Here is a 17,991-nt window from a genome sequence, read left to right as displayed (position 1 = left end):
AGATTGGTCAAATTAATATTTGAAGACATTTACGATTGTTTATATTACAAACAACATTATATTTTATTGTTTGGATTTGAATACCGATAACTCATATGCCCAAGCCAGTCATGTTTACGGATATATATTTTTATACTAAACCAGTCATTGGCCCCTTTGTTAATAAAATGTAATTGTTTCGCAATTATACAATCTTATAAATATTGCTTTAAAATTATGGCGCGAATGATATAATATTATTAAAGTTAATACGTTTTTATATTTTTTCTAATGATAATTTAAGATTTATGGAGGAAGTACATAGTTGAAATCAATATTTTTTTTTGAATGAAAATAATAATAATATTGTCTAGCTATACCGTGTCTAATAAAAAAATCTTATATTTATTATACGGGCAACACTCAAAATATCCAGCTGTCAAAAATTGTAAGTCTGCGAGGCTACGTCAAAGATCCGAGAAAACAAAAATAATATTATTATATGATCAGTCGGGATAATTTTGCGATAAAATTATGTGGGAAACTACAGACCATGGATTTTCGTTCGACAGGTACATTTAAAATATTTGTACTGTGATATTTAAAAGAATAATTATTATTATATTATATTTATTTGTTGAGATCAATCAATCTCTTGCCTGTCTGAACATATAAGAGCGGGAATACACGAGCAACATCATGTTGCTGCTGCCGGCAGTCGCAACTCGGAAATCCCCAATTTTTCATACAAAACTCATACTAGACGCACACACAGCAACACACTGTTGCCGACCCCGGCAGCTGCTGTCGACGCGCTGCCCGGAACCGCCGAGTTGCCACAGTCAATTTGCTGCCGCGTAAAACATACACTGGCAGTGCTGGCTGCCCGTTATAGGAACAGCCCCTCCCACCTCTCTTTCCGCCTAATCCTGCGCACCATCATTCCAATCCTATACACACCCGCTGACACATTTGCTGCCAATCACAGCAACATGAGCACGCCACATTGTTGCGTTGATCACACGAGCAACACGATGTTGCCCGTATATTCCCAGTCTGATACTAATGTATTTAAAATTTGACATTTGGTTTGATGTTCCAGAAGTTTCCGCTCGGGAATGGCGCTTAGTAGGGCAAGAACAAGACGCCTCTCAAATATTCACCTGGTCTTCTCGATTACCTAATTCTAATGCTGATATTACGAATATCGGTTCTTATTCTCAAGAATCTAACTCGCTTCAGTTGCTGCACTCTTTTGAAAAGACTTACAATATTATCCAAGCTTCCGTTAATGATTCTCACACACTTTTGGGTTTTGTCATCAAAGAGTCATGCATGTCTTCAATTTCTTTTGGCCAGCCTACTTCCGTTTATAGACCGTACATTTTGCAACTGAAAACTAAAGTAAAACAGGAGCCGCGACTCATTGATAAGGAGAGAGGAAATCAAGTGATGATACAATTTTTGTACAAGAAAGACAGAGCTTTTATTGGAAAAACATTGAAAGACAAATTTTTAATGTTTGCTCATTTGGAATGTAAGTAATTTTGTCAATAATATTAATTTACATACTTCAATCGGTAAATGCGCCGCAGTTGCCAGCATGAGTTTTTATAACTTTCTTTTTAGACCAAACCCAACCTAACATAACCTAACCTAACCTTCCCCAACCTAATATAATCTTAGTGTGTGATAATGATGCATTGAAATGTAATGTTGAAATTTCTAATTTTAAATTAACAATTATTGGATCGAAAAGCATATGCGCTGACAGAAAAAGGTATTTAATATAATTGTCTACATGGAATAAACTGTTTTCATAAAAAAAATTATAAAAGCTCATGCGGGCATCTGCGGCATAATTACCCTTCAATCAAATAAGTAGTATCATCAATCAATTACTAATAAACCGCAATTAAAATACACTGCTGCCGTATATTGTCCAAAAAAACTATTAAACATTCTAAAATTCACATATTTAGATGTAGAAATCAAAATGAATGTACATCAGACAAATTTATAAGTAATATAATTAAAAATTGTATTTCATTTCTAATAATATATATTTGATTTGACCTCAGAGTAATTATATAAAGAGAGTGTGTATTGTTCAGCTATATGAATCCGTGTTTCTTGTAGAACCTCAATTTTATTATTATCAACTTAATTATGAAACGTTATACTATCACGTTGCTTCTCAGTACGGCTACCAAATTTAAACACAACATAGTTAACCATATTTTCTACTAAATTAATTAAAGAGAATTACCACAAAAACAGTAAATTTTGTGCAATACGTGCTCGCAGTTTTTGAGTGAATGGAGTCATTCAAACCAATATTTACCAGTGACGTATACAAATAATATTTAATTTAGCCGTAGAAGTTCTATCTTACTCTAACGCATATTGTGGAGAATATAAGTACGCCGAATGCTTTCTCAGTCGCAGTTATGGTTCGTTTTTGTTCAGGCCTTAGATTTGGCCGATCAATGACAAGCGAATACTACAATATCTACCGATGTTAGTTTAAACTTAAAAACAAAGCTAAATCTACTGCAACCTACTTTTTTCTGAGTTACAGTAGGTTTTGTTGGGTGTTGATTTGTTTTTAGACCGCTAGAAAACTGTTACGACGAAAACGATACGGTAGCAGCTAAAATCCGCCTATCACCATTTGCCATTTGTCATTCACTGGGCAAATTGTGTTTATGCGTATTCATTATTTTTAAAGATAAATTGGTCTGATTTTTCATATTCTTTTTTGAGGATATACCTACATAAAATATTGTATTTGCTTACATAAAATCGCAAATTTAAAAATGAAGTAACATTTAACATGTTAGCTATTGTTTTGCGTATCAGTCATTTTTCTTTCATGTATGCATAGCACTCCTAGTTAATTTTACATGACGTTAGGCTCCGAATGACTTTGATTCATTAAATATTGCAGTAAACGGTTTATTGAGTAATGAAACTAGGTATATTCTAATTTGAAAATACAACACAATGGAAAAAATAAACTAACGTTAAAACCAGACACTTATTCCTGAAACACAAAACTTCGTTTACCATATATATTAAAATGTGGATTACATTTTATGATAATATTACTACCTTTTTAACTTAAAGATATCAAGTCGTATTCTGTGAACTTGAATCGGGATGGCTGTGATGACTTTCCAGAAAATACATGGTATATGGATTCATGTCTTGTACCTGCTGACATAATCGTCAAATCGTTTTCTTGGGCTCAATGGGACCCTGTCAATCAGGTGAATATCATTGAAATTGTGCTATTACGGCTGTCCAAGTTTACCATAACCACGGTTTGATGTTTATAAAACAAGTCCGTTAATATAATCTTTATCATAAAATTGTATAGCTTATTATCTTTTTGTAGAAAATTTCTAACATCAATTGTCAAGGTATTTCAAATGATTTTAGGATGATGAGTCAATAGAAATAAGAAGTGAGTCTATTTTCAAAAAAAGTTAAGTTCTGACGATGATGTTAAGTTTTTTCCGGCTCTAGTTTATATTCTATGTACATGGAAAATTAAGCATGTACAGGTCTGTTAAGCTAACCAACCATCAGTAGACTGTCTTATTGTGTTTTTCTAGTAACGATAATTAATCATTGGCTTAATTCGTATTGATATTTCTTGACATAACGTTTTCTGCCACCGAGCTCACGTTCATATTATGTTTCTAACATTGTGAACGTTTGAAACAAATAATTTGCACTGTCCATAGAGTTACATATTTCTAAATTAAATTTGACTGAAATGATAATAAAATATGTAATACAAAGTCTCTCCTGTAAAATAATTCTGACATGTTAGTTAATTTGAAAAAGAACCGATACAAATATATATATATATGTATTTTATAGGTGCTTTACTATATCTACTACAAAGTACCTATACAAAGCTCAATTGAAGGTGAGGAATGTCCAAACCACTGCAATATTGCTCCGACACTTTCTGGACTTCAATTTCATCCAGATTTACCCCATGAGACTGTGGTAAGTTACACGTAATGTTGATAATGTTTATCACATAAAAATATTGTGTGTGTTCCCTATACATTAAATAATCAATTTTTCCTAACTATATCTTAGTATAAAATGCCATCACCTTACTAAAATAATATCACGAATATAATGAAGAAATTATTACAGTTGACTCTCGATCATCCGGGCCAATGGTGGGGAGAGGCGGCACGCATAATCGAAAACATGGATAATCCGAACCATGGTTTTTTCTTTTTAAAATACTACTTATTATACATTTCCAAAGCAGACAATTATTTTAACATGTTTATTATTTATTAAGGAAATCTGTGTTTTGGTTTGTTTGCATGAATCTTTTAATGATTTTCTAATATCAGTTCAAATTTTCCTAAGAACTATTATATTGTTGTATACACCGTATCGTGCACGGATAATCGGGAGTTTAATGTACTTTTCATTGTAGGTACTTCGGGATGACCATAACTTATTGTATGCTTTCAGCTAAATATCCCACTGAATCTTCCCCAACTACCGTCATCAGGCGAAGTGTCTTCTTGCGGTCTCTATGAAGATGATGCGGTGCCTCTCCGAGTTCACGATTGTTCCCTTGACCTGCAAATCGTTTCCAATCCATCGGGAATCGTTTGCATATGTCATCATTATCTCTACCAGGTATGTAATTGAAAAAATATTTTAGTAAAAGATAAATAGATATTATCGACTGAGGGTATTTGAGGATATTTGAATTTAAATTCTGCACTATTCAATTTGAATAGATTTTTTTCTATTGGTTACAATATATTTTCTCAAAAGTGTTTTCAAAATTATGTATGTTCAATATATTTATTTTATTGTTAAGCCGACTGATGACCAGGATGATGGAACAAATACTAAACAAAGACATGCATTGAAACCTGAAGATAATACCGAACAGAAAGTGCATTTTGCATATTCGGTCACACTTTTACATCACGGATATGTGACACATTGCACCATTCCGAAATTGCCATGGCCTTTGGCAAAGTCTCTACGCCCAACGTTTCTGCTATACAGAGGTATAATATTATTTTGAGTTAATCAAATAAATGTGTTTTGCTCTATGCTTTGTCGCCTTTTATTTCAATCTTGTTGGTATTATATTAAACTTAATTTTAAATTCTTTAATTTGAAATGCTGTATTGTTTTTTTAGAAGATTATTTGCTAGTTCACCTGCCGATGTTGTACACTCATTTATTGGACATCGGCCTGAATCACGAACCGAGCTGCCATATTGTACTTCCACCATTTGTTCCGAGCCAAGGAAACGTAAATAATTTAGTCTCATTATTGGGACACGGCAAACATACTATGGTTGATCTCGTCTCGCTGGATATAGTGAAGTTAAATATTAGCAATACACAGTTAATATCGGTGTTCAAGACAAATACTTCGGTTGAAAATAAGCTGGCGATTTTGCATTATTTCCTGCATCATGACTTCAGAATGGAAATAGTCGAAGAGGTCTGTACCTATTAGTGTTAATTATGAAAATGTAGTATCTTTGCCAGTATGGTACCACATGGTTCTAAACCTTGCATTCCTTGCAAAGCTAATTATTACACCTTCTTTCGACCATGTCCGATCCTAATAGGATCATATGGACCTCCACAGAATACCTTACCACTTAATAATTATTATGCTTTTAAATTCACATAATGATATGCGGTAGTGATTTATTTATCAATTGATGATTTCTGTGAAATAATCACTTACTTAACTGCCTTTCCGTCAACATAGTAAATATGAGAAAGAGTATTTATTTATTTATTTAGAAAAAAGAATATTATGGCATTACACAGATTTATGGCGATATTACAAATTGAATTAATAGGCATTTCCATGTAGGTATCAAGTTATAGCTAACTTTGTAGATCAATGACCGCGACAATAATTTTTGTATATCTGTTCTCACTTAGTTAGTCAATAGCCTAATTATTACATAATTATAAGTTGATAAAATAATAATCAGTACGTCATGATTTATAAAAAGAGAATTATTCGATTGTAAGTTTTCGACCGAAGCACATCGCTCTGTGCTGTGTTTCGCATTATTGTAACAATTGTACACATGTACTTACGCAATTTAAATAAACTCACACCCTTCATAATCATGACAACGACTTCTCATCTCTCCTCGTCACCACACCATTGGCCCTCACATCGACAACCCCTACAGATTTACCAATGCGCCATAATACATAATAAATACAAAATATAAAAATGATTTAATTACAACAATAAAGTAGAAGAGAAAGTATGTTGCAAATATTAAAGTAAAATGATAAAAACAATTTGCAGTGTACAACGAGTACCTATTTCTTTTTAACAAACATAATCTTTTTTGGGTGGAAGAACCCTGGAAATATTTGTTAAATATCGATGAACCCCTGTCTGGCTAAACATGAAACCTTGAAAATGATAAAAACATAACAAACATGTCTGCCCTATTTACAAACAAACCTCGTATACATAATGATGATTTTGTTTCAATATAATTTTTAGGTGCTCATCCACCTTGAGAATCTACCATGATGAAATTTTTAAATGCTTCTCTCCTACATTAATACATTTACTTTAATTGTATATATTTTTTACTCAATTATAAAGATTTTATACATTATACATTTTTCACAAGTTTTTCAAATTCTCATTGTATTAATGATTGTAGTGCCACCAAGAGATGTAATACGAAATAAGTTTTTATGGAATTGTAGTTATGCAAGACTTTCAATGCGTAGCGTAGGTGATTATTATACCCAGGTCTACAATATTATTATACATACTCATGATTGCATGTGAGTTTATAATAATTAGATTGGCCTAATAATCGCACCCACGGTGGCCGGCACGGCTTAAGCGTTGGACTATACCGCCCTGGGCCCCAGGTTCGAATCCTGGGTCTGGCAAGAAAACATTGTTTTTCAATTTGTGTGTGAGTCAGGGTATGGATCTAATAGGTTGAGGAAGTGACTGACGTCCATTTCTCGTAAAAAAAAAACAAAATCTGTTAATACAAACCTCTACTCTGTGGAGGCCCATATGATCCTATTAGGATTGGACATGGTCGTATTATTATATTATAATTTTTATTATATTGTATACCTGTTTCAGCTACTGTGCGACATTTGTACGAGTAATAAAGAAGCTATGGGTGCCTTGTGTGCTGTTTTGAAAGAATTTCTCATTGGCGGTAGCTACATGGCGACCAAAACATGTCTACCAACAGCAGCATTACCTCTTACGAGACTGTTGCCATTCACAACCAACCTAAATCCGGGTGACACAAAAGTAAAATATAAAACAATATATTATTATTGTATATCTGTTAGTTGCATGATCAGTGGTGTAGAGTGGTGATTTGAGAGAGGTATACGATGAGTAACTGAAAAAAATAGCGCTAGGACAGCCATAATTACTGGACCTGAAGTTGAATTCTGTTTACTTTTCTGAAAAAGATAAAAATGAACATGCTCTTTTTTTTCGCCAGCTGTGGGATCGATTTTGCGATCCACAGTTTCATGTTGCCCGTTCTACCAACTCGGCCACAGTGAATGCTGTGAAAAGCGCATGAGATAAATATATTGAAAGACATAAATAATATTGTATACAGACCAAATATCAGAAGGATAAAACCGCCGTCAGTAGATTGTTATTAGCATATTATCATACCTTCCTTTTCAAACAAAATCGCCTAGTTTACCCATACTATTTTGAATGTTATTTTTTACATCATACGCGTGTTTGCTTACATTTTATAAAGGTATAAGGCTGCAATAATCATGGGATTTCTATGAATCTGAGAGATGTCATAGCCTGATTTAAATAAACATAAATTATGTCCATTTTAGTGATCAATATTTTTTGTTAAAACATGATTTCTTTGCAAATCAAGTTAAACATTACTTACTTACTTGAGCTGGCGCTACAGACCATTCAGGTCCATGGCCAACTGCACAACGGTCCTCCAGGACCTCTATCTTGAGCTCACTCTCCCTTTCCTGTTGTCACACTTGACCGCATCTAACTCGCATCTAACAACGTGACCAGCCCATCTGAGTCTTCGTGCCCTCAAAACATTGACTATATTAGACTTATGTTTTTGACAGACCTCAGCATTCATACGGATGCACCACCTTTGGTTCTTTTTAACTGGTCCAAGTATTAAATATTGAATGTTAAAATGTTTGCCACCGCATCATCGGCATAGGTATTTTTAAGGCAAGCGCTAAATAATTGCTTACATAGTAAGGAGCCTTCGCCACTGTGAACAATAGTGATTGATTCTATTTGTAATATTTTTCTATTTGATTTTCTAGATTGGGGAGATAACTGTGTCTGTAAGCCAAGAACAGCTTTGGAATACGGCGATGATGTTACTCTCACCTCGCCAACGAATAGTGCCGTTTCGCTCTGACATGTGGACACGCCTTTATGACTATCTTTCACCTGTCACCATACGATTTAAGTCACATCAAGTACTCGATAAACTGAGGGTGTCTTTGGCATGTTACCAAGTGAGTTTTTAATTTTTATTATACTGTAAAATGTCATTAATTCAATCACTCATAATTGAAATATCGCGACAATTAGAATTATGTGCAGTGTAAATAAATACTAACAGTATAAATAAAAATATTTCAGCCGGAAGCTCTCTCCCGCTGCAGCACTCCCCTATCCCCTGGGGGTGCACCGCCTTCCTCCCGTCGGTCTTCTCATTCGTCATCTCTGCAATCGGCTGACCACGCTTTGTTGCCTTTCATCGAGCTCGATACTTGCACAGCCAGTAAACAAGAACACATCATATCAGTGGTTTGATTACTTCTTTGTCTTTTAACCCACAATTTTTTTTATTTAAATACTACAATGTACAGTTAATTAACATGTGTTAATGGATAACAAGCTTTATGGCAACCGAATTATATTACCCTCTGTCTTACACCATGGGTGTACAATTAATATTGTTATTGAAGTCATACAACAGGGCTATTCACTCTACAACTACTTCGATTGCAATTACGTTGTATGTCTTGCTGTAATGTGGATAAACCAAACCCCATGTTAGTTATTTTAATCTAATGTTTTCTACTAATATCTGGTAATTTTAATTTACTCTAAGACCGGTTTCGACTTTACGACTTCTTCAATTTGTTAATACAAAAAAAAATTCAATGCAATATTTATACAGTTTTATTGACACACATTTGTATCAACAAAATTGTATAAACATTGCGTTGTATAAACATTGCGTTGTATAACTTTTTAGTCTTGGAGTAAATTAAAAAATGCATAAATGTTAAATAATAAAAATAAAATAACTAATAAAATTAGCTGTAAAAATAATTGGTAAATTATATTTAAATAGGTATCAATGTTTCATTTCACTACCCATATTTAGTTTTCCTAAAGGAGATACTATTATGAAAGATAAACTAGAATACAAACGATTATTAATTGTATATTGATTGCATGCATATATTATTATTAACATAATACCCCTTTTACACATGCATGGATTTACTGCTGGCAGTACGTATTATCGCGGCCATAACAAGAAAATGTACGTGTAAACATTTTTTATCCTGCAGTTGCGAGATTGCATGCATGAATCAAAATATTTCGGAAGCTTCTGAATTTTCATGCAACAGATTTTTCGATCTGCGCCTGCGCAGTAGAATGATAGTGACGAACCTACCGGCAAAAAAAGAACTACGAAAACTTATATTAACTAGATTAACCGATTTTTACAAGTACCAACTAGTACCATAAAATGACAATATCGTGTCTCGCTCACTCTTGAAGAATGAGATTGGCGAGACAGTCACACTTTTACGTGTAAACAGTTATTGTCATGAACACACTATTGCTGCCAGTAAATCCATGAACGTGTACAGACGCTATAACTATATTATATAGTATATCTGACTAACAATTTAACGTTGCATTTTGATGATTAATTATTGAAGCGCCTAGTTTCATTTCCCCCTAAAATGATATTTGAAAAATTTTGAATTAGATATGATGGCTAAAAATTGAACTTTAAAAAACGCCAAAAACCATCAATACGTATGATCAAAAATTAGGGTAAATTTCAAAACCCTAAACCTAATATGGTTGGGTGTGAAGACAAAATACTCTTTAGAATGTACGAATTAAATAATAAATACATAAAGTTCACAGATTTAATAGCTATGAGTTTTTCTCATTTTTCTCAAAACTACCTAAAATCATTTTAGGGGGTTTTGAAACTAGGTGCTTCAATTATTCATGTATGCATGAAAACCACTGCCTAAAATTAATCTCACCAGTTTCATACTGGTATTTGCTAATAAGATAATAATTGATGTAGGGGTAAACAGACTGGGATATTAACTGATTAAACCATGTATAATGTAATAATACTGTAGAACTTACGGGAGGTGAGCATGCACTTGCTTAAGCATGGGAGTCCGTCGGGAATGTCAGGAGTGGGAGCGGGAGGGGGAGGCAGCGGAGGGAGCCATGTTCATTCGGTGGCCACACGCTACGCCGCTGCACAGCTGGAAACTTCCAGAAGCCTCTGCCTCATCGTGGCCAAGGCACTTGGGGCAACCGCTAAGCCAGATCAGGAGCGCGGTTTCACTTTCATGTAACTCCTCTTCCTATACTAACAGCATATTACTTTGGTAGTAAACCTGTTGATCAATTGTTTCATTTAGTCATACATAGTAAAATTGTAATCTATTCTTTGGAATGTTGCCAGGTACTCAAATTCCTCCTTTTCCACATTTTACACTAATATGGCATTTAATGGCTGGGATGCGTTCCTGAAAAATTGACCATAAAGTGAAACCTTTGAGCCTTTGAGCTGAAAGTCTGGAAGTCACATTATGGCATTTAATGGCTGGGATGCGTTCCTGAAAAGTTGACCATAAAGTGAAACCTTTGAGCTGAAAGTCTGGAAGTCACATATTCAATATTTTGCTGGAGAGCAGTTTCAACATAGTTACTCTAATCTAGTTAAAATACTCACCTGCGTTCGGACTAAAACTCCATATGTTGGACTTCTGCACTTTTGCAATTAATCTTTTTGCTATAGCTTAAAGAAAAAATGATTTAAATTGGACATTTACTCTTTCAGCTCTAAAGTATAATAATTGGACTACCGTCGTTTTAGAAATAAGTATTTTGAAAACCATGTGACATTGGACTCCCAAATTTTCAGCTTTAAAAGACCGTGAATACATATTTAAATCTGCATGCTTAACTCAAAAATGATAAAAATGTGACTTCCTCACTTTGAGCTCTAAGGTACAGATATATAAATCCATACTATATTAATAGAATCGATCCCATTTTAAGAAAATTGAAAACTGCAGTGTTGAAATTGCATTTTATTTATTTCAAAATCACATTTACATTTAAAAATAAATGGGTTCTTCATTGGGATATATTTGAAGTAGGATGTTCATTCCCAGTTTTAACCGATTAACTGCCGAAAGCGCTTTTACACGCCGTAATTACACCAATTCTTACGTTAATTACTACCAATCAACTAATGATTGCGGCATAGAAAGGATTAAATGAGAAAGGGATTTTGACAGTCGAGTGAGTAGTTTTGACCATGTGTCATTTGTCAAATTATATAATGCAGGTGTCTACAACATGTTATTGTTCTGCAATATGGTGGAAATATCTTCATCTCCAATTGTTTATTTGACCAAAATTTTGTATTATGTAATTATTGTAACGTTCACGATAGCCGAGTGGCTTAAGCGTCGGCCTATAGCTTCGTGGGTCCCAAGTTCCAATCCTGTGTCTGGCAAGTACACCCGTATTGTTTTTCAATTCATGTATGAGTCAGAGTATGGACCTAATAGGTTGAGCAAGTAGCTGCCATCCATTTCTTGTAAAAAAATAAAATATGTTAATACAAACCTCCACTCTGTGGAGGCCCGTATCATCTTATTAGGATCGGACATGGTCGGATATAAAAAAAAATTAGGTTGAAAATTGAAATTCCACTATAATTTCCAAAGGGCGTTATAATGAATGGCCGTATGGTGAAGTACAGGTGTACATAGTAAATAATTCAGTGACGTTAATATGATACTGTCTTTTCATCGAAGAATAGTCTGCATAATGTTTTCAATTGTATTAATAAATTGAATAATATTTTAATATGCATACTTCACATGTGAATTCTTAAATAATTGAAGAATTACTAACAAGTACATGATGAATCTGTTCAAAAGAGTTACATATTCATAAAGTATATTAAATTTTGATTCTGCTGATTCTTGAAACGCTGTTTTAATATATTATGTATAATTATTTTATAACATTACAAATTTTGCTAATAATGATTATTGCATGAATATGCTACATTTATAATGTTTATGGTATGGTAAAATTCATAATATTATACGCTATACTGCTTTGCATTTAATTTAATACTAACTGTTACCTTATACGTCATCTGTAATAATAACTGTTTTGGCTGCCCATGATCAGCAAACTTTTGAAACAGAACAGCCAAATATGAAAATTTAAAAAACATTGAGTCATAGATATTTATTTACAAAAAATTAACCACACACAGACATTTTGTAATACCATTATTCAGATACATTTATAAAATAACTTTTTATATAGTCACCATCTGTGAATGGTCTCCTGTCTCCGGGAGACTCTTCTGTCTGTCCTGTCTTTAGAAAATTATTAATTAAATACATAACTGGACAGATATATTTTGTCCTTCTTTAATTCTTTAAAATGTTTTATTTGTTATGTCACTGACAAAATAGTGTTGTGTGTCTGTTGTACAAATTCTAAAACCACAGCCCATATGAAAGAACCTTATTTAACTCGCAAGCTGTAGTTCGCCGATACTTACCCTAGCTCTATATCCATAAGTGGACACCATTTTTCAACAAACAACCGCTTTATCAAGAAAATATCTAAAGCGGCACGCAGAGATGTCGTATTTTTAACTGTGAGTAGCCAATTGGTTAATGTTAGGAAGATACATTTTCAGCAAAGCTTGTCAGTTTTTAATGCAGAGACTATTGAACAGATTATATACATTTTATGACAATATCATATAAATATGTCATCTGTAGCCTGCTTTAAAGCCATCCGCTCACGCAGAAACTAAAATCTGACAAACTGATTGGTGATGGAACTCATAAACTGGCCAGTGACTGATGCTCGCACACAGCGCTACTGAAACCTAATAATCTCAAACTGTCAAACCCATTGTCTTTTCTACTTCATTCAAAGCTTTTTCCGTAATATCTTTATGGGAATATTCTGGCAGCCTGTAATTATGCAGGCAGGAGTATTTCTCAAAGTCTTGAAAGAAACCTCGATAGTAAATGTGAGGTATCCATAAAGGCATCTAGAAAAAAAAAAAAACATCTGCCACATATTTAAAATTAAAAATCGGTTCGCCCATCTTTAACTTTTGACGTCTTGACTTGTCATTGCTTGTTCAGTTCAGTCATACCAATTTTGGTAAGAAAATATGATTTTTCATCGAATCTACTGCAATTGGTACCACTGTTTTATGGGTGACTGAAATGTCGCGTCTCTTCGGTTTCGATCGCGGACGTTTTAAAACTGAGGGATTCCAGTCTTCCCGTCAGCGAGCCACCACTGAAATACATCAGCTATATACTGGAGTTTCAGTCTCGTCTTTTTTGAGTATTCACGTGAGCAGATGGCCTAAGACTTTACAAATAATAAATTCAATCTGACATTCTATATCTCTAAATGTTTTATGTTTCCAGCGATAGCATGAAGGAAAATCATCGATATATGCTATTGAAGGCACTCGAAAGTTATTATCTGGCAGCCGACTCATTGGCGTTTCCTCTACCTCAAGGATTTTCTTCATTCCTGACCTACCTTGGCTACCGATCTATGTCTTTCTCCAGCTTCCTACAATATGTTCATCGGAATGTATTTGAAATACAAATAGATTTTCTAAAAGTGGTAATTTCAGGTAAATCACTGCTTATAAAATAAACTCTAATCATATTCAAAACCACCTGTGTCTACCATACAACAACAGTCAACAAGAAATCAAGTTGAAATACACAAATATTTAGCCTTTGTATGTTTACACTGTTTACAGCAGGGGTGCCCAACCCAAATCGTTTGGTGGGCCAAAAAAAAATATTTCTGAGCTTCCACACATATAAAAAAATAAAACAAAGAAGTTATGTATACAAAATATTTTATTACCCTGTAATTAATGTGACACTATTGTTTTTGTATATGGTTTGATATCTTATTCATATCGATTCGTAATGTAGCCGACGCGCATCGCAGTTGATTGGTCGTGTTTTCATCGAGCAACCTGCTGCGACACTTCGTTTGTACTACATTTAATTTCGAAAAAAACGATTTGCAGCGATATGTAGTCCCAAATGCTGCTGTAATTAACATTGCCAGTAGTTTTAATTTTGGAAATTTATCTTCGAGGATATATTTCTGATAAAACTCATGCTTATTCCCTTCGAACATGCACTTTAACTCTATGCTTGATTGCAGTTCTATTAGCTCCATTTGTAAATGTCCAAAGAGCTCCAAGTTGCAACTTGACCAAACCACAGAACGCTCTTATTGTGACTAACACGAGTAAGTTTAGTAACAGTTGAAACGGTGTAATGACAATGAACGATTTCTCGATTGGTCAATGGTCAGATTATAGCCGTCTTACTCTCACTATTTTAAGCATAAAAACAGGTACTAGCACGCAGCACAACAGGAAAGCTTATATCACAAAATATAATATAAATGTAAATTTATGAGAACGATTTTTTTTATTGTATAAATACCTAAATGCAAAATATAGAAAGCTGAAAACTTCAAATGGGCCTTGGGCCGCAAAAAGTCTTCATTTGGCCCACAGGTTCCCCATGCCTGGTTTACAGCAAACTTCACCACTATTATTGCACGTATCTGTCAAAAACCAAAAGCATTTTAACACAATTTGGATTCACTCAAAACAACTATTAATTAAACCTTGAATCTTGAATCTGTTATAAATGGATGGTATTGTTTTATTAATTACTACATACACCACCATTCTAATGTAAATGTAGTGTCTGAAATGACAGATCACATTAATTATTGTACACAGATGACAGCCAAATACCCAGAACTATCATTATTTTTTTGTAATATTTAGATACAATCACAAAAATCGCATATGTCATAGTACATTAATGAGACGTCAAAATAGCCACCTTGTTTCTACCTACCTCTGTGGTCTATCTATGGCTACCAATTTAACCACACTAAAATCATTAATTAATGGTATCAAGTATTGTAGCATAAGCTCGTAAGATTTTTTCTAGTTATAATTAATAGTCCAAGCTGTTTGGTATATTTATTTACAAAATCCAATAAAATTTATAATCTTTTCGATTCTTCTAGTTTTGTCAAAAAATAAATACTAAGTATTTAAAAAAACGACTAATCACCAGTTTTGTGTAAATCTTATTACCTTTCCACGGATTGTTTAAAAAAACATTTATAAATTCAATTGTTTTCTGAGTTTTCTATCATGTGACCTGGGTATGTTTTGTCTGATGAACAGAGGCTGGTGATGATAATGAAGCCGTACTTCGAGGATTGCGCCTGGCCGCTTTAGGTGGGCGAGGCAGAGGGAGGCGGGCGCTGGTCGGCTGTTCTCACTCGGCGGCAATTCTATTACGTGCCAGAGACCACGCTGCCACAATCCTCGCCGGACACACCGCACATCTCACCAGACCGGCCGCCAATGCACGACTCAGCAATACTCGGAAAGGTGACAACAGATTTATCTTATTCTTTGTACAATATGTATGTACACCGGTTGAGTCAGAATCGAGAGAACATGGAAGAATTATGTATCTTTAGTAACCACGGCGCTGAGCCAGGGCCGATTTCGAAAATGTGAATTGAGATACAGATGTGAGGATTACTACATTGTGTAGCTTTAAGGCTACGTTAACAGTGGATAATATACTGTTTATCCACAAGTTGAATTGCAAGAGTTACGACACCATGTATGTGGAAGTAACAGTGAATATTGCCCAGGAAATTCGGAAGAAAATACCATTATGACCGGGAAAATGCACTAAAAGGAGTGGTCAAGCATGCAAGGATTCAAAAGTGATGGCCACATATTTCAGAAGCCGAACAAAAATGAGAGTACTAGACCCAGTTGAAGGTCGTCAAATAGTGAAGCAACTGACATCACCCTATAGTGCGAGGTGATGCGCATAGACACACATGCGAACCAAATAAAAAATTTCCCACTTTGAAATTAAGAATAATGAATAATTGTATGTACATATAATCTACATACTTAAGGCTTTCATTTACTATGCAGCCTCAGTTGTGGTTGTTCGTTAAACGCTTGCAGTATAGGATAGCTATACTTAGATTTGTAATAATTTCACAATATATTTGTATTCATTTATAAGTTTGAAGATGAATAGAATTGACAAGGATTTACTATATTTATTTCAGGATTGGCCGCTTTTCCACGGGCAGACCGTCTCTCTCCGCTGGATACATTTTTGGATCTATTGACGGCCAAAGCTAGTCTAAATGAACTGGACTTCAATCTGTTGATTGATGCAACAATTTTAACAGAAACTAATAATTGACTAAATTATATCAAAACATACTTTTTGATATAGTTGTGATGTGTAATTTTGTCTCTATGGAATTGTTCTTAAAAGCCATAATAATATTGTAAAAATTGATTATTTTATATAATATATTAACATTGCCAAAGAGCTGAATACCAGTTGTAATAGCTACCAAAGACTTCCAAACGCATTTTGAATGCTTTTAATATACCTACTTAATTTATAAATAAAATCTGCAAATTTTATTTATTTTTAGGCTTTTAAGTGGTTAGTGCAATAATATCCTACCATCTATTATAAAATCATAGTTCATTGTAGCATTATTATTATGACATAGGAATCATAAACTTATATGAGATTATTTATAGAGATCATGATGTCTTGAAAAGGTATTGTAATATTTTGAATTAAAATAATAAAAAGCTCTTTGCTGAGCATTAATATGTACTGTAATATGTAATGATAATTGTTTCTTAAAATAAAGCTTTTTCAACATCTTATTTAACTTGATTATGTATACTTATAGCCTTACGACGGTTGCGTACGTTTTTGCGGTGATCGGCGGAAATCTTTCACATACAAATCCATACCACCTATCTCCGGTTTCATCCTTTATAGCATCTGACACGTGCATGGATTTACAGTCAGCAATATCGAGTAAAATAAACTATCATAGCGATAACTGTTTCCACTAAAATTCTGATTGTTACGCCAATCTCATTTTTCAAGAGTCAGAGAGACGCATTTGTTGTTGCGAGCATGTGAGGCTACTATTTGCAAACACGATTCGTTCCCAAAAACATATTTTGCGGCAAAATGCAATAAACTGTTTTACAGACTAATATAAGACCAATTTGTATGATTTTTTAGTTAATTGGAAGTGTAGCATATTTCAAATAGAAAACAAAGGAAAACTTATTCATTTCTATATTAATAAAGAATCTATTTACAAAATGTTTGTATCAAGAAGGATTTGAAAGTAAAAGTTAGAATGAGCCGTTTTTGCAACTCAACAATTTGGATTTATCCGCCTGTACAAGTATGCAACCAAATTACATACCACTTAAATCTTAGCCACATGACCTAAAAACTGAGCCCCTATTAAGGGGGGACATGCTCAGCGTAGTTCAAAATGGAGCTTTTGTTCTATTTTCAAAGCATGATCCTGGACATACCTTAAACGTTGTAGATAATCTATTTATATAATTTTGAAGCCTTATTATCCTTTATATTTATTTTAAACATTTGATGACTGCATAAAGTATTTTTATTACATAAAATAGTATTCTTTTAAACCTCGCTCTAATGTTTTAGAATATTGTCATATTTCAGTAC

At 33.8% G+C, this 17,991-nt stretch overlaps 3 protein-coding genes across 6 annotated transcripts in view; 2 read left to right on the top strand and 1 right to left on the bottom strand.

The window, feature by feature from the left end:
• Positions 1 to 17,991, bottom strand: part of LOC147072555 (uncharacterized) — a 130,100-nt gene that overhangs the window by 22,188 nt on the left and 89,921 nt on the right. The window lies entirely within an intron of this gene.
• LOC147072556 (uncharacterized) overlaps positions 1 to 17,991 on the top strand; it is a 135,355-nt gene that overhangs the window by 32,307 nt on the left and 85,057 nt on the right. The gene's annotated exons all lie outside the window — the stretch shown is intronic.
• pigeon (gamma-secretase activating protein pigeon) lies at positions 407 to 17,166 on the top strand. The gene is made up of 14 exons (XM_085946941.1): positions 407 to 551; positions 1,082 to 1,516; positions 3,109 to 3,251; positions 3,871 to 4,002; positions 4,492 to 4,662; positions 4,850 to 5,045; positions 5,181 to 5,491; positions 7,142 to 7,318; positions 8,347 to 8,544; positions 8,672 to 8,839; positions 10,435 to 10,655; positions 13,798 to 14,012; positions 15,615 to 15,824; positions 16,532 to 17,166. The coding sequence occupies exons 1-14, from the start codon at positions 482 to 484 to the stop codon at positions 16,669 to 16,671; spliced, it is 2,787 nt and encodes a 928-aa protein (XP_085803067.1). The 5' UTR covers positions 407 to 481; the 3' UTR covers positions 16,672 to 17,166.

This window comes from Rhyacophila brunnea, unplaced genomic scaffold (assembly GCF_057557595.1).
Source record: "Rhyacophila brunnea isolate RB1 unplaced genomic scaffold, BYU_Rbru_1.0 scaffold_2, whole genome shotgun sequence".
Taxonomy (NCBI): Eukaryota; Metazoa; Arthropoda; class Insecta; order Trichoptera; family Rhyacophilidae; genus Rhyacophila; species Rhyacophila brunnea.
The sequence above is the reverse complement of the archived record's forward strand: the minus strand, read 5'-3'. Positions and strand labels throughout refer to the sequence as shown.